The 27,404-nt window shown below is 30.5% G+C and overlaps 4 protein-coding genes across 13 annotated transcripts; 1 reads left to right on the forward strand and 3 right to left on the reverse strand.

The window, feature by feature from the left end:
• Positions 1-465: 465 nt before the first annotated feature.
• LOC100744735 lies at positions 466-6,284 on the reverse strand. Of its 4 annotated transcripts, none has more exons than XM_003491457.4 (9): positions 6,146-6,284; positions 4,576-4,810; positions 4,041-4,271; positions 3,876-3,970; positions 3,737-3,806; positions 3,489-3,656; positions 2,092-3,426; positions 1,783-2,009; positions 466-1,475 (listed from the first exon to the last, which is right to left on the reverse strand). In XM_003491457.4, exons 1-9 carry the CDS (start codon positions 6,151-6,153, stop codon positions 1,301-1,303), a joined length of 2,544 nt encoding a protein of 847 aa, XP_003491505.1. In that variant the 5' UTR covers positions 6,154-6,284; the 3' UTR covers positions 466-1,300. The 4 variants fall into 4 exon arrangements, with proteins under 4 accessions (XP_003491505.1, XP_012244087.1, XP_012244089.1 ...); XM_012388664.3 differs by lacking the exon at positions 6,146-6,284 and adding an exon at positions 5,946-6,091; XM_012388666.3 differs by lacking the exon at positions 6,146-6,284 and adding an exon at positions 4,975-5,338.
• Positions 6,268-11,979, reverse strand: LOC100748779 (4-aminobutyrate aminotransferase, mitochondrial-like). Its single transcript, XM_003491491.4, has 10 exons — positions 8,924-11,979; positions 8,716-8,831; positions 8,472-8,639; positions 8,316-8,402; positions 7,987-8,182; positions 7,753-7,925; positions 7,536-7,670; positions 7,302-7,459; positions 6,955-7,223; positions 6,268-6,878 (listed from the first exon to the last, which is right to left on the reverse strand). The coding sequence occupies exons 1-10, from the start codon at positions 8,973-8,975 to the stop codon at positions 6,751-6,753; spliced, it is 1,482 nt and encodes a 493-aa protein (XP_003491539.1). The 5' UTR covers positions 8,976-11,979; the 3' UTR covers positions 6,268-6,750.
• A 119-nt stretch (positions 11,980-12,098) lies between these two features.
• LOC100744854 (nucleosome-remodeling factor subunit NURF301) lies at positions 12,099-25,607 on the reverse strand. 6 transcript variants are annotated; one of them, XM_012388641.3, is made up of 26 exons: positions 25,313-25,607; positions 22,242-23,305; positions 21,588-21,870; positions 21,283-21,491; positions 20,822-21,187; positions 19,561-20,760; positions 19,291-19,481; positions 18,079-19,197; positions 17,688-17,997; positions 17,491-17,626; positions 16,861-17,138; positions 16,610-16,750; positions 16,404-16,508; positions 16,127-16,305; positions 15,761-16,009; positions 15,473-15,689; positions 15,040-15,381; positions 14,795-14,974; positions 14,482-14,712; positions 14,061-14,370; positions 13,768-13,969; positions 13,410-13,672; positions 13,172-13,339; positions 12,890-13,085; positions 12,719-12,803; positions 12,099-12,603 (listed from the first exon to the last, which is right to left on the reverse strand). In XM_012388641.3, the coding sequence occupies exons 2-26, from the start codon at positions 23,290-23,292 to the stop codon at positions 12,401-12,403; spliced, it is 8,214 nt and encodes a 2,737-aa protein (XP_012244064.1). In that variant the 5' UTR covers positions 23,293-23,305; positions 25,313-25,607; the 3' UTR covers positions 12,099-12,400. The 6 variants fall into 6 exon arrangements, with proteins under 6 accessions (XP_012244064.1, XP_033178042.1, XP_003491506.1 ...); XM_033322151.1 differs by lacking the exon at positions 25,313-25,607 and adding an exon at positions 24,104-24,225; XM_003491458.4 differs by lacking the exon at positions 25,313-25,607 and having other exon boundaries at positions 22,254-24,097.
• LOC100744975 lies at positions 24,859-27,033 on the forward strand. Of its 2 annotated transcripts, none has more exons than XM_003491459.3 (4): positions 24,859-25,218; positions 26,129-26,287; positions 26,368-26,578; positions 26,651-27,033. In XM_003491459.3, the coding sequence occupies exons 1-4, from the start codon at positions 25,054-25,056 to the stop codon at positions 27,007-27,009; spliced, it is 894 nt and encodes a 297-aa protein (XP_003491507.1). In that variant the 5' UTR covers positions 24,859-25,053; the 3' UTR covers positions 27,010-27,033. The 2 variants fall into 2 exon arrangements, with proteins under 2 accessions (XP_003491507.1, XP_003491508.1); XM_003491460.4 differs by having other exon boundaries at positions 24,871-25,236.
• The last annotated feature ends 371 nt before the right edge of the window (positions 27,034-27,404 follow it).

The raw sequence follows: 27,404 nt of genomic DNA on the forward strand, positions 1-27,404 counted from the left end.
ATTATATGTTTATAATACATACAATATAAATTCATTTATACAAAACGGAATTGTTAAGAGGTCAAGCAGTAAACAACAATTAATTGCTTTATGCTTAAACGCAATAAAAATCTTTACTCATAATAACACGATTGTAAATAGACAAATAAATTAATACTTAATATCACTTAATTTGGACATAGCATTACAATACTAGAATGATTTTGTTTTATTTAAGACATTAAAAGCTTGGACTTGAAAAAACTGTTGCATCATGCTATTAAACTGTATTACAATTTTAAATATTTTAAAAGAATATTTATGTACCTGTTATGAATATTTATTCATTATTTATCTAATTGTTGAAACCATACATGATAAAAATTATTATTTAGGTATAATATATATTTTTACTACATTTATGTTTATGATACAAAACTTTTAAATGTAATTGCAAATTTTATTGCGTAACATCATTCATATTTAATAAGATAAAAAAATGTAATAAAGATATACAATATCTGAAGTTCACGTTACTTTTTATACTATTATGAAAAAACCAATTGTTCAGTGTGAATTTATTATCGAAGAATTTCTTTTAATAAAACATTTAATATTTCGTATTAAAATATATCATTTATGATCGCGAAAATAGTAACGTTTCAATACCGGTTTTGTTATGTATGGTCGGTACATGTGAGTGATATAAAAATTCCTTGATTACCGCCAATTCTTAAATTATTAGACTCAATAGTATGATCTTTATTACAAAAATATATGTAGAAAATTTGGTAATATTTTTTTCTATGAATATGTAGTATTTTTTTATCGTAAAAATGTTCTTGGTCGATTAAATTAATGGAATGTTTAATTATCCTTTTATTTGGAAAGAGATATGAAAATTTGAACTCATTGTTTCTTACTCAAAATATGGACGTTTTAAATAAATATAATACTAAAAGTATACATACACGCATTAACATATATACGTGATGTTTATATATGGTTATTTGAAAATCGTTGCTATGGTAATAAGAGTTCAACTACTGTTACATGCTAACTACTAAATGAAGAATTGCATTCCCATTTTTAATGCCCTTGTATTACCATATAACAAGGTAAAGAGAATGCTTCTATTTAATATTATTAAAAACATCAGGAAAATGTATGTACTACTATTTGGAGATAAAATATGTACAGAATGTTATATATCATTATTAATTTGCCATGCCGGGAAATATAAAAAAAAGAACAAAATATTAAATAAAACAATTCAATCCTAAACGAGATTGTGATGGAAGCATTTGTAGATAATTATTATTTATAGCAATACAATCCCATGATCTCTTTCCAGTCTACGTTTTGCTTTAAGAGACACAATTCCCATTAAATCTGCAGGAGTTGGAAGTCCTCCAGAGGTATTTGGAGCCACTGCTTGTTGATAAAATACCTCTACGTTTCCACACTGGTTACCATAAACAACGGTATCCTCCGTTCTAGTTAATTAATAAAATATACTCATTTTTTTTACTATATTTCATGAAAAATTAACATGTTTAGTGCTTCATAATGTATAAATATATAAGTTAGTACTTATATATTACTATTATATAATAGTTTAGTGCTTCATAATATATAAAACAAAACATACTCTAAATGTATAATACAATTCATTTTCTTGAAAATTTTTGGTAGTAGTATTATTTTAACCGAGCAAAAAGATATAAATAGGTCTACTGAAGCAAGCAGACATATGCAAAATTGCACTAAATGAATCAAATTACCTAATTCTTAAATAATTACCTGACAATAATATCTGTGAGATTGCTGGCATATGTGAACCTATCATGAAGGCAAGAAACAATATCCAATTCAGTGACACCCCAGAGTCCAGAACGATTTATTGTGTCCCATTGAGGATCAATACTTAATATACTATATAATTCCTTATTTTCATTTGAAGGTAGAGGCTCTAAACATTGTTGTAGTCTAGCTTCAAGCTTTCCTAACGTATTCACGCAAGTTTGCCACTATAACATGTATTACTATAATATATATTATCAAAAAATTAAATTTCAATATATTGGATATTAGACAATAAAATATACTTACGAGAGAGTGTATAAGATCAGGATTATTAGCAGTTCCATTTTCCATTAATAGTACTAGCACCATATTATGATGTCCACAGAGAAATAGTTCTGTTTTCTCAAAAGAAACTTCATCTTTGGAAGTAGTTACCCAATCTTCTTCCAATTCATCTTCACCGTCACTGCCAGTTTCCTTATTAACTGCTTCCAGTTTTTGCTTAATTATTTGATTTGTTGCTGTTGAAAAGCCCGATAAATCACGAAATTCACTAGGAGTTGTTTCTCTACTACAAAAACCGCTAGTTCTCTCATCAGCAAGTAAACTGAGTTTAGACATAAGAGGTGTTAATTGTAGACCATCCAACTTTTTCTTTTGAAGAAATTCATACACGTTACCGCATTCCGATGCTGATTTTCGTCTATCATCATTATCAGTGATATTGAGTGGTTTCAAAGGAAGACTCATTGATCTGCGATAAGTTTCTTGTTTCACTTTACTATCTATTTTTATGTCACGAGAATTACTTGATTTTTCTAAATTATCACTGATCATGGTATCACAGCTATTTGTTACATTTTTCATATTACAATCGTTAGCTAAACTTGTTAAAAAGTCGTTACGATTAATTGTATTATTTCGATCATCCTTAAGTTCTTCGTAATGCGAAGATATATATTGATTATATAAAGACTGAGATACTGGTAATCCATCACATCGAAATATAGGATAATATGGGTCAGTAATTGTATGAAACTGCCTTTTATGTAAAGATTGCTTTTGAGGAGAAGTTTCGGGAGATATATTTTGTTTTAATTGTGGCAACCCTAATCCATATGTTCTTACTGATATTCGATTGGAGTACAAATTGGACGATCCTAAATCATGCATACTTAAGCTTCTCTTATTAAATTCTTTTCGTTTAACTAGTTTTTCTTTTGGCGTAACGTTTCTTAATTTATTTAAACGTTTATATCTAAGTGCTTCCTTAACAACATCTGGAATATCATCTACATTTGTTTTTATTTCTTTCTTTTCTTCTTCTGCTTCATTATTTGTATCTTCGTTTGTGTTACATATTAACATAGCATTACCATGTAATACTCTATTAATATCTTTTAATGGTGTAGAGCAAACGCTAGGAGTTAAAGGATTTACACACTTAGGACGGTCTGTTTTACTTTCCTGTTTACGTTTCACTGGAGAACTGTAAGCTGTAAGTGGTACGGAGGGTACATAGTGACTATTATCGTTGTACTGTAATGAATCTAATTCTCCTTCTTCAGGTACAGTAAAAATGCGAGAAGTATCACGTTTCATTCCGGACAAAGGGAGTTCCTTACTGTTCTTGGACATGTTCTAAGAATATAATAGTTTCATCATTAAATAATTGTTATAATTCATTGTCAAAAACTACTAACCTTTCTTTGAAATATCTTTTTTGTCACAGAATCTAAATAAGAACTATAATATCGTTCATTATTTGCTTCTTGTATAAGTTTCGTAAACTGTTTTTGCTCTATATATACTCGCAATAACTGTACTCCAACAGGTAGATGAAATTCTGTCGATATTCTCTCTGCAGGAGCCTAAAAAATTGTATTAAAAGAAACAATATTGTATATTATGTAAATATTACATACTATTAATATATTTTAATTGAATATACCTTTATTCTATATGGATCAGTTATAACAATTTGTTTGGTCAACTCAGCACTTAACTGAGTTGCAACTACCCTAAAATATTAATACTTTTAGTTTTTAAAATGAAAGAACAATTTATTTGTCACTGCTCTAGAAACTTACTTATTATTATAGAAGAGTGCACCACCTATGATACCACTGATTTCTTGATAATATTGTAAAACTTGAATTGCTTCTAAAAATATGTTACTAGCACTCTAAAACAACATATATTAATTTATATTATATCCACAATAAATAATTAAATATATTAAAAAGGAACCATACCTTTGGAAGTTTAATGATAGGAATATTGGAGAAAAGATTGGCACTATATTGAAGTATTGGCAAATATGTTTCAAACATTTGATAAAGCTTCTCTGTGAACTTATTTCTGTCATTATTAAATGATTCCAGTATCTTATTCAAATCATAATGAAAAAATTTTAGCAATGATTCTAATGTATTTGCACGCCTTTCTAGAATCCAGTCATGAATATTCCTATCAGTTCCAACTGCCTGTAAAGTAGTAAACAATGAAATTTATGTGGCAAATATTAATTCATACTAAGTATGACACATTAAGCAATGAGAAAAATATTATGTTTCATTCATTGAGACTACACTGATAATTGTAACTGCTTTAATAGATAACTACTACTATCAAATTATGCCATACATACAATGATTTTCATATTTTGCATTATATTAATTCTGAAGTCATGTAGTCAAATTCTCTTATATTTTCAATTATTTTTATAAGTAAATAAATTATTATTAATTATACCTATATAAAGAAAAAATATAATAACGATACACTTACAAGTATGTACTGTCCAAATTTCTTTAATACAAATTTTCCTCCTTGTAATGTGATTGATTTTGGATTGGAAAACGAAGTTGAAAGAAACTGATTAACAGCCATTAATTGCCCTGCTAGAGCTAATCTTTGCGTAAGAGATACCCATGCAGGATGAAAATACATAACTGCCTCTGCAGGATCATCATCTTCTTTACAACACCTTACAGTGTCATAAACAAATACTATCATCATCTCTCTAAAAAAAAAAGTCAGAATTAACATAATTTGATACATATATATTATATTAACTTATATAATATGTTGATAGTATGTATATAGTTATGTAATACTATATATGATTTGTAAATTCATATTGAACACGAACAAAGTGATTTCTCCTTTATAAATGAAGTAGCTTACCCTGGAGTAATTGATAAAACTGTTCTATATATAACTGTGAAAACCTATCAACTTTCATTTTTATAAAATTATAGACATAATATTAATGTCTATAACTTGCTCTGATTCTGATACACGAATGAGTCTGTGAAGTAAATAATTGTGAACAGAGAATTACTGATTAGCTGCACCACTAACCGATAACAAAATAAAGGAGATAAGATTACAATTTAGAACATATCTTTTAAAAGCATTGTTATATATAACACTACGTTTTGTATAAGAACTCATTGCATCATTATGATTCAGTAATTTTTTAAAAACTCAACATGTTTTTCCAGTTTTTATGATGCTAGTAGTTGTATGAAGTTACTGAATTAATTAGTTAGCAATGAAAACATTTTCAACTCTGATTAATCTAATAACTTTAGATAAACTGTTGAAGATAGAATAAAACACAAAATGAAGGAGGAAAATTTTATTTTGACAAAATTCTTAATTTTGAAAATAATTTATTTATATCTATGTAAATTATCTACATTAACTAAAAGTATATAAAATTAATAACATTAATATGATATATTTTATTATGAAATAATATAAGGAGGCATAATTATAACGTAATAAAGTCTGAAACCTTACTCTGAAAAAAGAAAATGTTTCCTTATACATTATGTGAATTACCCTAACAAGTACAAGTGAAAATATAATTTATAATTTATATAGTAATTACTCATACTTTTATACTATGGAAAGAATAAAACAAAAAAGCTATAAATACATATAAACTAATTACTTATAGCAACATATACATACACATATACATACACAAGTATATACATAATTTTTAAGAAGTACGAAATAAAGGAAATATATTACTTTAGAACCAATAATGTAAACTAATACATATTCATAACTTAGCAACATAAAAGTATTATGTGAATAAAAAAATTAAATACGAAAATATTTTGACTATTAATCCATAAACCCACACCAACTTGAAGTCAGCATTCTGTTTAACAAAAATTAAAGATTTAAAAAGGGACATGCCGCCAAGAAATAAACCGATGAAATAAGTGTAATAGTAATACAGTTTGCAGCGTGGCATAGTAAACAGAGCATTATCATTGAATTAGTGATGCACTTTTTACGCTGCTATAATTAGATAAAGTGTTACGCAATATCTTCGTACTTTGCCATGGTGACTGTTTACGCTTCAACGTGCCGGGGCTAAGGACTTCAGTTGCGATGTTGCAATTATCAGTTGTAAGTTGTAACGTCCTTGTAAAATCCTTTCTTCTTCGTTTACTTTTCTTTACTCACAATGACAAACTTAATGTCTTGTTTTTTGTTCTATACTTATGGTCGTTCAAGATGCTACTAGGCGTCGCGAAAAATGCACTTCGATAGAAATGCACTTTCCCGTTATGTAATGTAAAATCTGAGCCATAATAATCTTGATTTCCAATCACGCTGAATGGAGCCGCTCCTTTACCGCCATACTGATATCGATCTCCTTTATATGTACACAGACAATATGTATATTCTTGGTCCTTGATCGGTAACTGGAACTATGTGACTACTAGCCGCGATGTTTGAATATCATTTGAATTTAGATTTGAATGTAATGGCAGCAGGTGCGCTCTGTTATTATTATTACTATCGTATAATATACTTCATAATTAGTTGTTATATACATACATATAATAATGTTATAGAACGTATATTTTTGTATTAAAGTATATATTTAACAAGTGTATAATACAATAAATAATTAAAATATAATTTACAAATACATCAGCACTCTGCAAGTTCTTGCAAGCAATCGCGCAGAATTTCTAAAAAGATATCGGCATGATATTCTCCGAATATTAGACATGGTCTTAATCGAATTGATTTTGTTCCACAGTCGCCCACTTGTATACCTAACATTTGTAAATTTACTATACGGAAGCAGAATATAAAAATTGTCAAATGAATATATTAAATTTTTGATATTACCTTTATTACGTAAAAGATGCATTAATTTCTGTTTCATATCCCTACATTTCGTATCAAAGGCAATGATAAAGCCTCTACCTCGTACGGAATTTATAATATCCGAAAATTCATGTTGTAAGGTGTTTAGTTGACAAAGCAAATAATTGCCGACATAACATACATGAGTTAATAAGTCTTCTGCTTCAATGGTTTGTAATACTGCCTCTAACAGTAAAATTTGGATTGGATCTCCCATCCATGCATTAAAAACTCTATATGGTTGCTTGGGCCTAAATAGATAGTATGAAAAATATTTATAATGATACAATATTCTATTCAAACACTATTATGTTTAATAAATATGTTACATGTATTCGGGAGAATGATAAAATCCACTAGCTTGCATTTTGTAACTAAATGTAACAATATCAGGAGGAATGTTTAATTCAAAATATTCATGTGCCCATATTCTTCCTGTTGCACCACCTCCTGTTTGTATTTCATCCAATATGAAAGGAATAGATCTCTGAAAAATTTATTATGTTATGTTTCTCAATATTTGTATCTTATAAAAATCTAAACAGAGCATATTAAATATTTACTCTTTTACACATGTCTTGTAATTGTAAAAAAAAGTCTGGGGAAGCGTGTCTATCTCCTCCTTCACATTGTATTGCTTCAACTAGGATACCAGCAACTGGCATATTCTTTTCATATCGTTCTATTAAATCCTCTACCTTTTATATTTTGATGTAGATTTTATCAATCTTTAGCAACAAAATTAATTTAAAATTTATATCATAGTACTATCAAATCTACTTGTTCCAAGCACCGAGCATCTTCCTCTTTATTTTCTTTTTCATGCTGATCCAATGGATATAAATACTGTGGATAGGGTGCAATTGGCCATTGAAGAGAAGGTATATCAATTTTCATTATGTACTTATAATGCGTTAATGCCAGTGCACCAAATGTTCTACCATGAAATCCTCCTAATTTTATAAATTTCATCAATTTGTAGTGTTGGTATATTACAGCACTATGTTAAGGTACCTTCAAAGGAAAGGATAGACAATTCAGGACAACCAGGTGGTTTATTAAAAGGTGCACTTTCCTTTTCTTCCTCTGTAAAATCTTTGCCACGTCGATGTCTTTCTGCATATTTTATGAATGCCATTTGTATAGCATGCTCAATTGAACAAGCACCACACATGGCTGTAAAAATGCATGGTAACCCTTTTGGAGCTACCTGATGTATGTGTGAAATAATATTATATTTAACAAATTCATTGTTATTTATTATTATTTACTATCCAATGTTATTTTTATTCTTATTGATAAAATAAACGTAGTTACAAATTCGATAAGTAAAAATATCTAACACATGGTTGAAGCAATGTATCCTGTATTTTACACGGCCACTCTAAACCAGGGAATAATCCTATTGCAGGTCTGTTTGCTATTACTCGCTAAAAATTTATTATGTTGACACCTTTAAGCTTATTTTAGTAAATATAATTATTTTCAATTATATTTACTTGATTTCCTCCACAAGATAATGCACCAAGGATTGACCTATGATTATATCCAAGAGCAAGGGTAGATAATTGCATAAACATATCTAAAAAAACATTTCCATCAATATCTGCTAAGTAATTTCCAACAGATCTTTGGTAGTCTCCAAAATATTGAATGGAGCCTACTTGCTGCAATATTTTAAAATTGTTTATATGAATGTGTCAATCTTCAATAAAATTTGAATTTTGTGATAATAATATAAACCTGAATTTTAGAAAGTTCATTGAGAAGTGCTTCTGACCTTGGTCCAGGAATTTCAGTAAGTGTATATGGTTTTGCAGGTTCTCCAGGTAATGGTGCTTTTGGCATATGATGAAGTTCTACACATTATTTACCAAGTGTAGTATGTTAAAATTTTAATAATATAATTTCATTTCTCTATTAACCAGCAATATAGTTGTTTTATACTTACGACGAGGTTTCGGACTCTTTTGAACAGAATACACAATACTTTTGCACAACATTTTATAAGAAATTTCCGTATTTATTAAATAATGTCACTAATATAGAGAATTTATGAAATTCTACTATATGTATGTACATGTATTCTTAACTCATATTAAATAAAAACTTGAGAGAATGTTTAAAAAATGATAAAAGATGTGTAATATATGCATTCACATAAATGACACATTTTTACTTTTGTTTCAAATCATAACAGAAGAATGTAAATAGCTATTAATATAGGTCCTGTGTAATATTATTTGAACTTTGAAGTATTTAAGTTTACACTTAATAGTAATACAAATGATGTTAATACTAGAGTAATTCGAAATTATTTATAACATTATTTCTTTATACAAAAATCATTGTTTCTTGCAAATAAAACTAAAAATTAATTACTAAACGGTATTAATGTGCTTTTTTAAAGTTTCATGAAGCCACTGTCATACAGTAGTTTATTATTTTTTAAGCAATACAAATTAAAAAATGTAAATTAACATACTATGCTTTCCTCTAACTTATATTTATAGTGCAATAAAAACAACAAAGTTTATGATTAAAATTAGTACAAATATATTTATTATAAACTAGTAGTATTAGATTTAGATGAATATAGTTATGTAATCACACTTTGTTGCTTTTGTTCTTAATAGAAATAAACACCTCGTTACATGATTAATAAGCGGGCAAAGTGAAATAGAGCAGCACAGAATGTACGTGGCTGCAAATTCTTCACCCAGTTTTTACATTTCAGTAGCATGCCAAAAACTTACACGACTAATATATAATATATGTCTTGAAGTATTTCTACAATTTTTTACAGAAAAATCCTTTACTCCAGTATGTCGTCAAGTATCGCTCTTATGTAAGGAAAGAATACTCGATAGAATGATCGTAATCTGATCAAGTTTGTTTTAACATATTCAAATTTCAAGAGTATTCAACGATTTTATAGGTGCACGTGCATCTCGTAGAAGATATGGGGAGATTAACTTTTTGAGATACAATCTGATTCTTCCGTTTGTCTCCGAAGATCAATAAAGCTAGTACGGAGCATTACATATTTCCAAATGCGTATATTCCGCTCGCATTAATATATAATGTGAATACTTATTAATACTTATTAATTTTTATTTATAAGTCTCTATGAGTCAAATAATATTCTGAGGCAAAGCGGAAGAATATTAAAGATACACTAGATCTCAAAGAGTAAATCCATTTAGGCATACTTTACAAAATAAAATTTTTTTAAAATTTTTGGTTAACTCTGCGATATATAGATCAAACAAACTTAGAGATATAGAACTTTTTAAAGATAGAATACGACAAAGAATTAAAATAAAAATGTATAACACTCCAGTATATCTAAGTTATAAATATACCGACACACTTTGAGAAGATGATTTTTGAAGTATATTATAATAAAGATAAAAGAAGAGCCTCAATAAATTAATGAGACGCATATGACACGATCACTTGGAACGAGTCTACAATAAAGCTAATATGGTGTGTATAAATCTGGGCAAAGTAACGAACTGTATGTATTCTGTAACTATAATCGAAAGTCGAAGGTAAAAAACAGATCAGTGCCAGGTTTTGTGAACATTGAATTAAAAATACTGTACAAGCATCATCCTGGCAAAAATGTACAACCTGCTTTGAGCGATCTGTTTTTTTTCTCACTTAAACAAATGATTGACAATCGTTAAGACGCATCTTGAATTCGTGACATACACGTTAATGTACATATATGAAACCACAGTTCTTAATATCAGAGAACAGATTTCCTTGTGGAAATACTACTTAGACCTTCACAGAATATTAAGTTGGCAACTAAGTGATTACGGATTTTGTCATTAGGTGGTATTGACAAAATCCGCTATCACTTAGTTGCCAACTCAATAAGTCTATGTAATTTAATTTTATAAAAGTTCTTGAGTTCTCCAACATTTAAGAATTACATATTTACTATATACTTTCACTCTTGCATTTTATTAGTGAAACATTAGAAACAGTATTTCCTTGCTGCTTTTTATATGAATATGTATGTATATATGTATGTATGTATATATATACGTATATATTTTTCTCGATCATTAGACGTTTATGAAATAATATTGCGTCTTCATATCCTGTAAGAATACAGAAACTAAATATACTCGTACATATGCTACACGGTATAGTTTCATAATTTTCACAAATGGTAGTTTAATAGCTAAAATATAAACAATATTTTCATTGAATTCAATTTCTTGCATTTAAATGTCCTCGTCATATGAGGACGAATTTATGGTCACTTCTACTTGGATATATACAAAGCAAACATCTGCTTGCTCCTTATCAACTAACATCATATATGTTACTTATAAACAATTTTATAGAAAATTTATATGATAAAACAACATAATAATAATTACTTATGAGCACAATAAACAAATTTGTACAATTTATTATGCGCTTGCTAAATAATCCTTACATCTATGATGTGAGAAAACTGGTTTCATTTTTTATTAAATGAAACATGACAGTGATTGGACCAATTTCTTTCTCTTCATTGAATGATAGTGAACTCTCTAATGGTTTTCGACTTTTTCCGTAGTTTTTATAATTTTTCAAAATACATTGCATTGGATTATTAAAAACATACCATTCTAAACGCACAGTGGCACTGATTTGATATATTTATAATTATTCTTAACATGCATTATTACACGTATTTGATAGATGTACATAAACAGTGATGCTTGTGAGGAACATATGAATTTTGAACCGCAAGTTATGATGATTTTTTATAAAAAGCTTTTTCGTCTTTTTCATATACAAAATATAATAAATAAACATGTATTGCACATTTTATTCAATATAAATTATTTTTCATTTTACAGTACATTAATTGAATTCTCATTTTATGAATTTGAACTTATACCTTCTTAGTATTTTTATATTAAATATTTACTGCTTCTTTTTGTTAAGAAGATGTACACAGACATAATATATTTAAGAAACTAATATTTTATTGTCTAAATAATTGTATAAATATAGAATAAAAGTATTATTATGAATAATATATTTGTATCATCCAAAAATATTAAACGTAATTTATAATAAATTCTTACAATAAATGATGCTTTTGAAGTAATGAGAAAAGCATCATTGTACTTAAAGAAGACTTTGTGTTTTAGGACTAAAATGTTATAAGTTCTGGTTCAAAATTCATTGTACAACACAATGCAAATAAAAGTTTGCGAAGGCAAATTAAATGTTCACACAATTCTAATAAATAGTGAACTTATACAGACTACTGCTAATATACTTATGGCTATTTTGAATGTCTCTTTTCTACTGGCACAGATCATTTCTGTTGTTATACGAATTAAACCGTTGATACTTAACACTTCCACTCGTTTATAGTTACAGTTTTCCCGTTTATCCTTTATTTGATTGCTTACTTTCCTTCAGAGAACTTCTCTCTTAAACTTTTGATCTTATGAACAAAATAAGTTTCTAAGGACTCTGCACACTTAAAAAAAGGTGATTCTTTCGGATTATAATAACGACAATTGTCAAATATTTTCGTCATATCTCCGATAAATTCACTTAATTTCTTGTAAGATCTGTCATTTATCCTCAATTCTATCGTTTGCAGATCTGCAAATATAATTAGCAGAAATATACTGGTAAAGAAAATTGTATTTCCTCCCTTGAATTTTAAATTCATCAAAGATTAAACAATATCGTTATATGGAATTTAAATAACACTTACCCATCGGCTCCTTTATAACTTTATAATAGTCTGGTGCTTCATTTGGATCTACTGGTTCCATAAATGGCCAAGCACTTTTATGTGCCTAAATATCAAAATTTTTGGTGTCAATAATTATAAAAAATATTATTTTAACAAATAACTTTTTTTTATTATTTACAACTACCTTACCTGTATTTGCTTAATTAATTTTTTTAGGAGATCAAGGTCTTTTGCATTAAGATTTTTCATGTTAGCAAAGTTAACGGAAGAATTTCGTTGACAATTTGGACAAACATATTCATCGATATTGTCTGCTTCCGATTGTAGAATACCGACGCATCGACCATGGAACCAATCTTGACACTTATCGCAGCAAATATAAAATCTGCAGAAACAAGAACGTTAAAATATGTGGTAATAGATCTAGAAGAAGCCAATGTAATCTACAAATAAATTGGCACCATTACGTACTGAGATTCGTCATAAGGCTGTTTACATAAACAATATAACTCCTGTGTATCTCTTGCATGTCTACATTCTGTACAAACAAACTCAGAAAGTGTCTTACACATTTCTTCTGTAATTCCAACGCAATCTCCGTGGAACCAATTGTTACAAAGATCACATCCAACATAAAACCTAATTCAATACCATAATTCACCATCATTAAATAAATATTACGAGTAAAGAATCTTTTTATAGTACTTACTTCGTTTCATCATATGGCGTTCTACATAAACAATATAACTTCTCTTTCTTGATTCTATTCGTAGCGGCAGCGGTTGAAGCGCCCGGTGGTGTAGTATTGCTTCCTTGGGCTTTATACTTCTTTGGCCTTCCACCTCTATTAGGCGGACTAACTTGTTGAGACATTTGAGCATTTGCTTTACGTTTCGCACTTCCTACTTTTACCTCATCTTGTTTGTGTCTTTCCGCCTTGGTTCTCGAAGCTAATTCCGCTGATAAATCTTTCTATAATTTCAACAAAGAATAATATAAATAAATTTATATGAATGTGTACATATTATAACAAATAACATATGCTACATATATTTAATATATAATACCTGAATATCTATCTGTAATTCTTTTTCAAGCAGTGCTCTCTTCTTTAGAATATCCTTTTTAAGTAATTCTTTATGTCTAAATAACAAAACTTGCATTCGTGAGTGAACCTGTTGCTTTCTTCGTTGCTCTTGACTGTCTTTTAGCTTTGCTGCTCTTTTTTGTGGGCTAGACTCATTCTCTATTGGTTCAATCTTTTGTACTCTAAAAAGTAAATGGTATTATTAAAGAAAAGTGATTTTGTATAACAAAAAGTCTTTATTTTTTATATCTATTCTTAGATTTAGAAATTTACTTTGGAGTTTCACGACTTTCTTGTTTTAATGTGGGCTTCTTTCTAGGTGTTTCTGCCCAATCTGTATCTTTATCATTTGTTATTGATTGTACATTCGTAGATGATGTCGTTGTTGGAATGTTAGAAGGTGCTGGTCTTTTACGAGATGGAACACGTGGAGTCGTAATTGTAGGCGTGGTATGAGTTTGATTATTGCTTGCTGAATTTTCAACACCTCCTTTCATCTGCTTCTCTTGGTATCGTTGTAGTTGTAGCAGCTTTTCTTCTATTTCAGGATTAAGGTTTTCTTGTTTCAATGCATTCTTGATGGCTGAAGATTTTTATAATAATAATTAGAATATTTGAAATAAAAATAGAAACAACTAATATTTCTAATCCCACTGAAATCAAACAGTAAAGATAATATTAATTAATAACTAACTTTGTTGTATGTAATCAGGCGTTAAAATAAATTTGTTAGCCGAGGAATCGTTTCCTTCTTTTAAAGATTGCAAAGGTTGCTGACCATTAGCTACATTTGTTTTTTGCGATTCCTCTTCTGTAGTCACACTAGGTTGAGCAACTTGTTGAACAACTACTTTCGGTTTTTCGGGAGAACTTGAAGTTGCTGTCGATGGAAGCTCTGGAATGCTTTCAGTTCCCGTTTGAGGTTCTATGGAAATTAAAATAATATTAATACCATTACAAATTTAATTTAATCAATGCAAAAGATATCAAATCATATAGATACAAACCAGTTGCTGCTGGTGGCGAAACAACCGGTTGTTGTGCAGTTTGTGGTTTTGTTGCTGGTGTAGCAGGTGTATTTGCTGTTGTAGAACTTTGAATCGATTGTTGACTACTAGGTGCAGGTTGAACAGCTAAATAAATTTTAGTAGGTCCCAAAACCCCTTGTTTTCCTGTTGCAGCTTGGGCTATAAAGTATGTATAGTATAAATATGCTAATAACATTAAATACATATATGACATGTATACGAACCTTTAAGTAGTTGTTGTTTGACCTGTTGCTGCACCATTACAAGTTGTTGTGGAGTAAAATCTGCGCCTTGCAAACCTTGTAAAACTATACGAGGACCTTGAGTAGTTTGTATAACTTGAGCAGTAACGCATTTAATGACAGTTCCAGGTGGTTGCCCCGCTAATAAAGATGCTTCTACACTTCCAGGTGCTGGAGCATTAGAAGTTTGATTTGCTGTAGTTGTAGTAGTGGTCGATGTCTCATTCGTCGATGTAGTACTACCAGTGCTATTATTTGTTGCATCAGTTGACTGTGCTCCTGTTGTTGCTGTAGTTGTTGATTGAGTAGATTGTAGTACAGGAACTAAAACATTCAAAAAGTTCATTTTATTTAAATAGTTTTACCTTTAATTTTTTGGTCAAAACATTCATTAAGATATAAAATGTGAATATACCTTGTTTAGTTGGTGTTACAGTATTTTTTACAATAATACCACTGTTTGTCGAATTTAAATGTACAATTTGATTGCCTGTCGGAGTGCTACGAATGACCACTTGATGACCACCGATTGTTGTTAACTGAGCTTTACCTGTTGCAAGCTGTTGAGCTAAATTAGCATTAGTAACCACTATTTGATTTCCACTAATAACTTGTCCACCAGAAGATATGACCTATATTATTAATTAATATATTACTATTACGTGCATATATTTTTCTAAGATTGAATGTAACTGTAACATACTTGTGCACTTTGTACAATTTGTCCAGTATTGGCCACTACAATAGCATTTTTGGTTGGTTGTGTAGGAGTAGTGGCAATAGTTACAGTGGTTGCTGATGAACGTTGAATTCCTTGCTGAGATGGAGCTTGCGACTGCTGAACACCTTGTACTTGTGACGTTGTATTTGTTGTTGTTTTGGATGGACTAGTCTTAGTTGTGCAATTAGCTGTCGTAGCCACTTTAGCTGTAGTTGTTGTAGCTGTTTTTGTCTTGAAAAAGGAATTTTATAAATTAATAAACCATTTCTATTTGGAATATTTTATCTCACGATATTTTACACACAACACACACACACGCACACACACACACCAAGTTAATAATTTTACCTGTGTGGTTGTTCCACCAGTTTGTGCAAGAGTAGTAATTGCTTGACTATTGTTTAATACATGAAGTTTTCCATCCGGCATTTGAACTAATTGTTGGCCAGGCATCAAACCTCGAACTTGAAGCTTTCCATCTGGGCCTCTTATAATCTGTACCCTTTGCTGAACTTGTTGTATAGAACCTATTTTATGAATATAAATTTAATTAGAAAAAGAAAAAAATAGATTGTAATCTAATTGTTGTTACTTGAATAAAAAATAATCAATGTTATAAATGTACCTGCTTGACCGGAAACTTTAATTAGGGACTGTTGATTTCCAGCTTGCTGTGTTTTCGGTAAAATGCTTGTAGGTCCAGAAACAACTTTTGTTGTTCCAAGAGATGCTATTTTAAAGAAAATATTAGATATATACATAAATATCAAATACACGTTACATTTATGTATATATTTGACTTAATATTTATATATTTAATTTGGTATTTACATTTCGCCATATAAATACGCTTTGTACTAATAAAAGGCTTATTCTGTGCAGGTGTTGTCAAGAGGGAAGTTAGTTGTGATTTTGTCCCACTGTTTGGATTTGCTGGTATTGCAACTTTGGAAACCAATTTAACTGTGCCATCTGTGATAAAAAATTAATATTTTTTTTGCTATGTAATAATTACATGATATATCATATAATCAATTATAATTTATTTCGGAATAGATTTGATTAATATATCTAAATCTTACCATGAGTGGAGTTAGCTGTAACTTTTACAACTTGCGTAGGTGAACCAGAATTGGCTGGGCTTTTTAGAGTTTCTAATGCTCTCTTTTGTTGATGAGCAGCTCTTTGCATGCGCAATTGCTGTTCCATCTTTTCTTTAATCTCTTCAGGTGTTGCTTTACCGCTAACAAGTTGATCGTTCATACCAGAATTTGCGCCTGCATTTCGGTTAGAACCAACCGTGGATTGTGGTTGTCCCGATCGACTCCTAGTAATAATCTGGGCATTAGCCTTCTCTAACCTGGATAAGACACACACCAAGTGGAGGGTTAGTATTGAATGGTGTTAAGTGAGGATAGGTCAGAACTGAGTGATATCATAAGGTAAAAGCAATAGGAATTTAACGCAATCATTAATATCCTAATTCTAATAAAATTGTAGGGAAATACAGATATTTTAACAAATTGTAAAAAATGTACTTGTATGAAATTTTCTTGAAATGAAATGTTTAAATGACAAAAGTCCAGAAGTTATAGTATAGATAGGAAATAGTATAGTACAGATAGTTATAGTATAGTATAGATAGGAAAAGAAAAAAGAAGTTATAGATCAGAATACATAGAATAAATCATAATTTTTTTTGCTAAACATACCTATCACCATATTGTTTAATTTCCCATAGCTCCAATTTGTCCTCATCAACCCACTCTTCTGTAACTTGTGGTTCGGTGCTTTGTGGCGATTCTGGTCGTTTCCTTTTTCGCAGACCACTTCTTATAGATGTAACTTCTATAAAATATAATCACACATCATATCACTTATTTTTCAAAATTTATTTATTAATACAAACCTCTGACTTGTTTTGGAAGTTCCAAAGGTATAACAACTTTCCTACGTAAGTACTGCGTCTTATCTAAAAATTGGCCAACATGACGGTGTTTAAGAATTTCTAATGACATAATTTCCGTATCAGTTGTAATTTGATGTTTGCCATCTGTAGATAATGGTTTTGCAGCCATATCATCCCAACGAAGACATGCCCATAATATTCTTAATTGAAGAGCTGCAGCAGCCAGTGATTTTATGCCAACTGTTCTGTATAACCAACAAGTCTTAAATAATGGCCTAGGGCAGGGATATGGCCATACTGACATATTTGCCTATAATAAAGAAATTAAAATTAATTCATTATATTGTATTATATTTTATTGTTTTTAATACAAATTTTATTAATGAAATACCTTGGCCATATGATGAAAACCTTGAACTTGTATTCGTCCACCAACTCTAGCCAATTTACGCAATTCATGTTGTGGAAGTAGCAATATACTACGATGTTTATTTTTTGTACAAAATGTGGAACATAAAGGGTATTTAACAGGAGTGCGCTTCTTTTTTCTATCAGCCAAAGAGATTGCAACTTTCTTCAGATAAACTTTTCCTTCGGTTGAAGTAGTAGAGTACACTCTTTCTGTACCATCAGCATTTAATTCCTTAGCCATTGTACTTCTTTGCACTGTTCTTCCTCTTCGATTAACAATCATTGTCTTTTGCCCTGCGCTTGTTTTAACTTCGGATGAAAATGTAACTGAATTTTGAGAACTTGTACTTTCCTGCATACTCTGTATAACACCATCAACTGACTTTATAGTCTGTTGTGTTGTAGTTACTGTCGTAGTAGTAACTATATTATTAGTTGTAGTAGTCACTACATGTTCTGAACTGACATCTTTACCATTAGATTCAATTTTCATTTTTTTGATAGGAGGCGAAGCAACATCTTTTACTACATTTGTAGCTGGTGTTTCTTCCGTACAATGAGTTGCAGATGCTACCGCGGATTCTAAATCTTTCCTGATTGCATCTCTAGCTTCATCATTTCCGTCTGTCTTTGAATTTGTTTGTGATTGTGCTATAGTTGCTCCAATTGATAAATTCGATGTCGATTGATTATTATTTAAAGCATTAGCTTTCCTTAGCAATGCTATCAGATCGAGTTTTAGTCTTGCTTTTTGAAGACATATAGGAGAATAACAGGTAGATGTTAAACTTTGTGTTGTAGTTGTAATCTTTCCTGGCGGTGCAGTCATATTACAATATCGTGAATAACAACTAGTATTTTTATTAAATCTCATTATATTGGCATATTGGGCTTTAACGTGTTGAATACGCTTTCCTATTACGGTCAGCATTTCTCTGGTCGATGTAGGCATAGTTTTAGGCTGCTTTCCAGTAAGAATATTCTGTAAAGAATTATCAGCTCCATCTGTATCGCTTTCTTCGTTATTTTCTATGTCAATTTCCGAATCTCCATCTGCTTTAAGATTTGTCGATTGATTTAACAACTCCTTTGATTTCTCCTAAAATTAATGAGTATTTCAAAGAATACATAAATAATATGCTAATATATACTACTTATATTCTACTTTATTTTACCGATAATATCTACTTACAGTCTGTATTAATCTTCTTTCTTCTAAAAGTTTTAAATGTGTTCTACGTGCCAAGAAATCGTCGACCCTAGTCTTTTTAGCAATTTTTGGGTAATGAAGCCTCCCGTTAGTTGTTAGTGCCTTAATAATATCGATTTCTTCAAATTCTTTGATAGGTGTATAAACTTTCTCGATTTTCATACCAGCTAAAACTATGGGTAGAAAAAAATTAATACCATAAGCTTGAAGTATATACTTAAAAATAGTTGAATATTTTTTTACCACACTCACATGATAAATTCATTTTTGTTTCCTGTTTAATCTGTTGCGGTTCTGTCTTTGCCACTGTTTTTTCTTCGGTTTTTGTATCTGTTTCCATTTTATTTTGTTTATCTTCAATTGGTTCTTTTTTTATGTTGTCTTCTTTGCACTCTTTTTTTATAGATGTATCAATTGATGTATCCTTTGATGATTCTTCCTCTTTAATCTCTTCTTTTATTTTAATATTCATATCATTTTCTTCTTTTTTAGAAGAGCAATATTCTTTCATCAAAAAATCATATGTAGGAGGATCTAAAGCTAATATTTTTAATCCTTCTTGATCTTTAATTTGTACCATAATTTTCTGTGGGCCTATTCGAAGACCCAATTTTGAGATGTCAGAACATCTGTAACGGCGACTAGCAGATACCCATAGCCATCCGCCTTGTCCGTGTACTCGATATTCTTCTCCTTTTTGTTTCCATACTTGATGTTTCAAACCCAAAGTATATTTGACAAAATTAAACAGACGATTACGTTCTTCTTCATCCTCTCTTTCCTTCTTATCTTTCTTATCTTGGCGCTTCTTCTCTTCTCGTTCAAGGGCTGTTACTCTTTGTAATTTCACGTGTCCAAGTTGATCATGCCATACACTAGCAAACACTACCGATTTAATGCATGCTTGTAAAACAATAAGAGCACGCGCAAAATCTCTGGGATTAACGCAAGCACCCACCGCCGTAGTCCAAGGTTTACGCAAAAGAGGCCAATTAGTATGCATAAATGATGATTGAATGCTACTTTCAAGTTGAAGAATTGTCTGACGAAGTGTGCTTACTAAGAGAGCTCGTGTTCCTGTCAAACTCCCAACCCATTTGAATTCTGAGGCCTGTGTAAGCGAAAATTTGTGTGACAAATGCCTCTTTTTATCGCGTTCTTCGTTACGTTGGGCCTTATTCAGAGAAATAGGATTGGTACTGTATTGATTCACGTATGATTTAAAGTTGTTATCCATCCCTAATTTAAAGAGATGTGTACCAGAAGCTATTTGATGAGCTTTCTGTCTTGTTAATCTAGTACCATCTCCCTCCTCTTTCAAACTTTTATCTAGTTTTTCTAACTCTTCCTTTGACAACTGTCCACTACTACGTTTCTTTAAATCATCCATATTAAATGTCCTAGGTTGTAAAGATCCTGTTTTTGACCTTGTTACAATAGTATGTTTTTTTCCTATGAAAAAAATGTAAATTATTCTATCTAACTGAATCAATTTTATAACTGCACAACTTACCATCTTTACCAATTTTTGAAAGACCCTCTTCTCCTTCTAATACTTCTTCATCAATTTCTTCAGAGGATGACGATGATATACTGGCTTTAACATCCTTATTTACTCCATCTGTTAAATTGGTATCTACACCATCTGTTTCTACATTTTCCGTACCTAGTTTTTGAGTATTTTCTTTTGCATTTGATTCTTCGGACGATTTTGTTTCCTGCTGTTCAGTGACAGCTGCTAATTGTTCTTCTAGAGAATCTGTACCTTCATGAATTCTGCGTACCATTTCTTCAGCTTCTTGCCTTTGTTTTTCTTTTTTCTCCTCTTCTTCTTTTTCTTGTTTCTCTTGGCGTTCTTTTTGTAATTTTTGTATAAGACCTGCAATGCATATTTGATGAAAGTATTAAATACTATTCCCTTAAATTAGAAATAAAGTTTAAAAAATGCAAAATTTTAGAAATGCAACCACTCACTGTTTTCTATTTCTAGGTATGATTTTTTGTTACCCTTGTACTGATTAGTGATTTGTTCTGTAAGTTCCATTTGTCTTACGATTTCATCTTTGTAATCTGATAATTCTCTATAAAGTGCAACTTCCATTTCATTACGGTCTAAACAAAGCATTAATTCTTCTAGCTGTAAAGGTGCGCTATAATACCAAACTTCTGCATCTTCACTTTCACTACAATAACCAATTTTATTAATACAATCAACATTTCTTTAATATATAATGCAATATATCGTATAGAAAATTCTTATTTTTGTACAATACACTTACACAAAAATTCTTCTTGCAAGAAACCAATATTTTCTGCCATGTCTATCAAATCCTAGATGTTCTTGACGACATAGTGAACCATTTTTCTCAACATCAGGTATACAATCAGCAACTCCTGTAACTTTGTGAGCTTTGCATGTGCTACATTGCCAGTCTTCAGTAGGAACATCAACCAATGGAGGTTCAACACATTCTAAGTGGAACACTGCTGGACAAGTTTCACAACATAATAAATCTCCCAGACGATGACATACTCTACAGTGATCATCATAGTGCATATTTCCTATAAAATGATAGTATTTATGATACATACTATCATTATAATATATTATAAGGAATATTTTGTAATTGATGAAAAATTATTAATAAATTAATAAAGGTATTAATAAATTAAAAAGTCGATTAAAATAATTTTTAATATACATATTGACATTAAGGAAATATTAATTATTAATTAATATACAAATTGATACATATAATGTTCAATCACTGAAAAATGTTTTAGCATTCATATTTGCAAAGGAACAAAGACTTCAGCATGGACATACAAAATTTTCCTGCTGATTAAATAATAATTTATATATTTCTAAATATGAACATTTATGAACCGTTATGTAAAAAAATATACATAAGAAATAAAACAACATGAAATACCATTTAGTGTACCTTCATGCAGCAGGTCTTCTCTTACTGGATTTGTAATTAAAAATTGATCTGTCAAAAATTGTAGCACCTTGATTCTATCTTCAACAGAAGTAAAAGGATATTCGCATGTTGATAAAATATGTAAAATATTTTGATCAAAAGACTTGTCACTTTCTACGTAAGAACGTAATGCTTCTGACCAAGTCATAGAATCCACAAAGTATAAGCTAACATTCACAGAGTCTTTTTGATCTAGAGGACCAAAGTGTGTTTGCTGAGAATCTTCTTCTCTAAGAAGCGCTTTGATGAGCATAATATGTATCTCAGCCAATAGATTAGTTTGATCTTCGCACATAAGTGCAGCACAGAAATCTTCAAACCTAAAGGCTGAAAGACGTACCAAAGTACGAAAGTGTCTCAATACTTCATAAATAGATAAACATGGCATAACAAGTTCTCTAGGGACTAATAGATCATCAGATGATTTAGGTAAATTTAATGGCGGCAGTTCCCTATTTTGGAGCCACAACGGTTCTGGACTTGGTGGCCTTTGCTGACTAAGCAGTGTTTTACGGGGTGTGCCACTAGTAGTACTATAACTGGAGAGGGAAAAGTCACTGTCACTGGAGGGATCAGGTTCTTCTATACTTTCAGATGAATCTGCATCGCTTTGCAGAAGATCCTCTTCAACTTCACTTTTTTCACTGGACTCATCTCCAAAGTCCGACCCATAATGATATTCAGAATCGTGATAATCAACGTTTGGGTTGTAACCTCGGCGTTGATATGCACCAGAACTTGAGTGACCACCTTTTCGTGAATGTCTATCTCTGGGACCTCGAGATTTTCGAGTTCGCGTACTTCGTCTGCTTTCCTCGCTTTCAACTGGCGATGATGGTCTTGAAGGTGTCGGTGTACTTGGTTGTGAGTTTGGTGTTTCCGAACCCTTGTTTTGCAAATATTTCGGCTTCTTCATAAGATGGTATTGAAATTTTTTGGGCCTTTCCATGACCACCGATTTCGGAGGTCGGCCCCTTCTCTTCGACCCTCTCCCCGTCATTGTTTGTCACACACTGTCAACGAAATGGCACTTACTTAACACGTGGTTTATGGAAACGCGTGCTTGTAAACAAATACAAATGACATCGTAGGAATGAAATGGAACTCATGTTTGTACTCTGATCTTTGCGCCATTTTTCGGCTATGGTCACGTGACCAAACACAATTCTTTCATGATCAAACGTTTCGGTATGATCTTGCGTGGCTTCTATTTTTCTGTCGACGAACGACAATCACTTTCCCGTAATTATAACAACTTGTATTACTACTAGTAACGACCAAAATAAGTACAGAATTATTCACTGACGCGAATGTAAGGGGAATTTACAATATCTAATCTTTTAAGAGAGCGCTGCTGCAATTGGTTCATCGAATAGCCGCCATGTCTGGCCTCGAACGCATCTACTCCAAAAGTAGAGAAAAATCTTTGATAAAATTTTCCTTTCTCCTATCTAGAACAATCTGTTGCTCAACACATTCCCCTCGACTGAGTTCTGACAAGATTCATGCAATGCAGAAACTAACTGATTGCTTTTTAATTTCTCACGAAACGTACAGAAGATCCAATCGCTTTCACCGTAACTACACAAGAGCCTGTCAGATCAACAATAGGTGGCGACATGCGCGGTTGGAAGAACGCGATTCTAACCACACTTCCGATAAATATGCTTTCTTCACATTATTTGTTTCCTCGATTTTTCACAAGTATCCCTATTTTAGTCCACTACACTTATTATTTCTAACAAATTATGCAATTAATTCGCATACACGATCGAACGAATTCGCTGTTACCCGCAAGAGAGAAATCTAACCTTAGTTATAGAGAAGCTTCGATAGAGGACACCACTATAATTCCAAATTGTGTGTCATTTTGTCGGTACACATTCTTTTTAGCTCATAGTATCATATTAATTAAAAATTAATATTATTAATATCAAAGAAAAAATTTTTCCTATATTTATCATGTAATTTAGTTAATAATAAATTTCAACTAATTTAAGGAAAACCGGCGATGAACGCGACATCTTCCTAATTGAAGCTAAAATTCTGTCAAGTTTAAACTAATGTTGCACAACTTTTTTCTTTCAATACAAACTTAGTTATTAATTATTGTTAAAAACAGTTGCTTCCTAAATGCCATAAAAGAAAATACTTTGTATTAAAAATAAAAATTTTCTACAAATGTTATTCTTTTTAGTACATTTAATAATCACATAAAATTTGATAGAAGTTGCCAATCAGATACATAGATAGCAGTATATTATGATTAAATGTATGTTTATTAAATACTTGTTTAAGTAATAAAATAGTAAAACTAGAATTTACAAGAATAATTTATCAACGATAAATCACCGAATTAACTTCATATATATTGTAATAATGTATTTCCAAAATTGATTCCTAGATGAACGAGAAAATAATGTAGCTTTAATTAGGCACTTAAGTAATGACAAACAAAAAAGAAACAATTTTTGGAAGCATAACACGTAGGATAGTACACGGATATATATTAGTAAGAACGACATAAGATTCCCATATGATGTAATTTTGACAAAAATTATGGCGCCATCTTTGAAACGGATGTCAGTGGTTGGAAAGCATTAGCACCAGTATGAAAGCACGAAGGAGGGAGAGGGGATTAAAGAAAAATGGCCGTCAAGCGAAAATCGAGAAATACGAAAAACGAACGAGAGTGTAACGATCAAATGTGAATACGAGTCGGCGGTTTTTTTTACGAATTAATCACGGGATAACGAACGAAATGCAAAACGATATGAGAATGTATACGTTAAAGCCGATTGTTTCCTTGCCGCAAATGTTGCATCACAGGAAAACGATGTACGAAATGCGAAATATTCATGAAGAACAATCAACAGACGACCATATGGAAGCCGAGAACAAGATCGTGCCTGATATCACTGAGCAGGTTATCAGCTTTTTAAAGGTTTTCATCATTTCTGTTATCTTGCCGACGTGAACGAGAATGTTGCTAGTTTAACTGGAATGAACGGTTTACTCACGCGTTTATTAAGCATGGTAGCTACGAGTGTTTCTTCTGTCTCAAGCTTGTTGTGCATGACTCCTCCCAAAATTTCCACAAGCACTAATCACGATCGACCGGGAATATGGTTCTACAGACTTGATCGATGCTTGCCCCTCCAATTTTTCAACTAACAGGACCTTACGCGGCTACGGCAGATGAAAAATTCAGTTCGTTTGAAGGATAAGCGGGAATGCGCTGATAATTAGTATAGAAGGGCAAGCTTACTAAATTAGAACTGCACTGAAAGCTACAAAGTACAGTTGTATAACCAAACACATGTAAAACCTAACCCAGTAAAAAGATGTATGTACTTTGTAGATATTTACTAGCATTAATCAACAATGTTAGTGATCACCTATCAAATCTATTCTCCATAACCCTATGTTTTTAGGCATTTTTTTTTCTGAAGTGGAAATAGTAAATATATGAATTTTGAATGTTGCTAGTATTTTTTAACTTGAAACAGAGTTTGGAGTATATTTTGTGAGAAACTGTATTGTCATAACCATTATATTGAATTGTGAGATTTAGATTGTGATCGATTAGTAATTATAATGATGATGTTATGTGTGAAAACTGCTTTGACAATGTTTGGAAAATAGAAAAATTTTCTTTTAATCATGATGTTTAAATTATAATTGATAGATTCCATACAGTAATTGTGAAATAATTTTAGCTTTATTTTAGAACTATCTAGTTAATTTATTCCTCTTATTAAGGTTTATATTATGGTAATCACTAATTCTTTATATGGATAATATTAAATGTACCTTAAAGTAAGATTTTATTTCAGAGTCCACTACCAGAATATAATGCATTAGAAGCACGGCAAGAAAAGATACTGGCACAACTTGCAGAACTTAAAAAGCAAGTTTCAACACTTTCTGGGTTTTTAAAACAAACGAAACAAACTACAGTAGTTGATAAAAGTTCTACAGTTAATAAGAGCCAGGTAATATCAATGTAAGATAATATTTTTAATCTTTTAAGTAAGAAGTTCACATGACAATTTATTAGCATTGACTTTTATAGGAGCCAATTAATGTGAATCTTATCATTAATGTGAGTCCTAAAAGACAACCTTATTTTATATCAGCATTGCAAAAGTTGTGGAAAGATACTGATATTAAAGTACAAACTTATGTTCATTCAAGTATTAATAAAGAAGTGTCTGTTAATTATGAATCAACTACAAGTTCTTCCAAAAATAATATTATTAATTTATCATTGATCTGGAAAAATGGTAAAATAAATCATATTTATGAAAATAGTTAAATAGTAAAAGATATACATTTACCAAAAGCTTTATTTTCAGTTAATGATCTGGAACTTATATCTGGTCTATATAGTTACTACATAACTGGCGAAACAAATTTTTTAAGATATTTAAGTAGATTAATAAATTCGCATAATTATGAAAATTCTGATTGTACAGAAAAGATAAACACTACTGACTTGATATTAGATTTGTGTCATTCTTTATATTTTGAAGAATCAGCAAAGAAAAAGCAAGAAATATTATCTTTAATAGCAGATAAATTAAACTGGCCAGATAAAAAGGACTTTGATATAGCAGATGTTGCTGTATGGTGTACAATTAAACAATTTTTTCCCAAAAAATATCCGCCAAAACTTAACAAATGGTATGAAGCTTGTGAAAAACATTTTGTATAAATAAAAATCTCTTATTAAAACATATTTATTATTTATTTGTATAAACACACAGTTTCAATTGTTTTAAAAATATTCCAAAACTTAGTAAGAACATCATTGACCAAAATTATAAAAAAAATAGAGTGCATAAAATTATATAAATTTTATTAAAATATTAACACATACTTAGAATATGTTGTACAAGTAATGTATAATCTGAGACGCGATTTGTTTGAATTTGTCATTAATATATAGAAATGCGGATAAAAACAATTTTATCCTCGAATTAATTATTATTGGCAGTGTGTAGATACAATCATCTTCATTTGTACGAAGATTAAGTTTTTATGACACGATGACAATAATTGATAATTGATGTTAACAAATAGGGAAATTAATGCTATATAGTATAAAAA

The sequence above is a fragment of the Bombus impatiens genome, unplaced genomic scaffold, assembly GCF_000188095.3.
Source record: "Bombus impatiens unplaced genomic scaffold, BIMP_2.2 scf_0565, whole genome shotgun sequence".
NCBI lineage: Eukaryota > Metazoa > Arthropoda > Insecta > Hymenoptera > Apidae > Bombus > Bombus impatiens.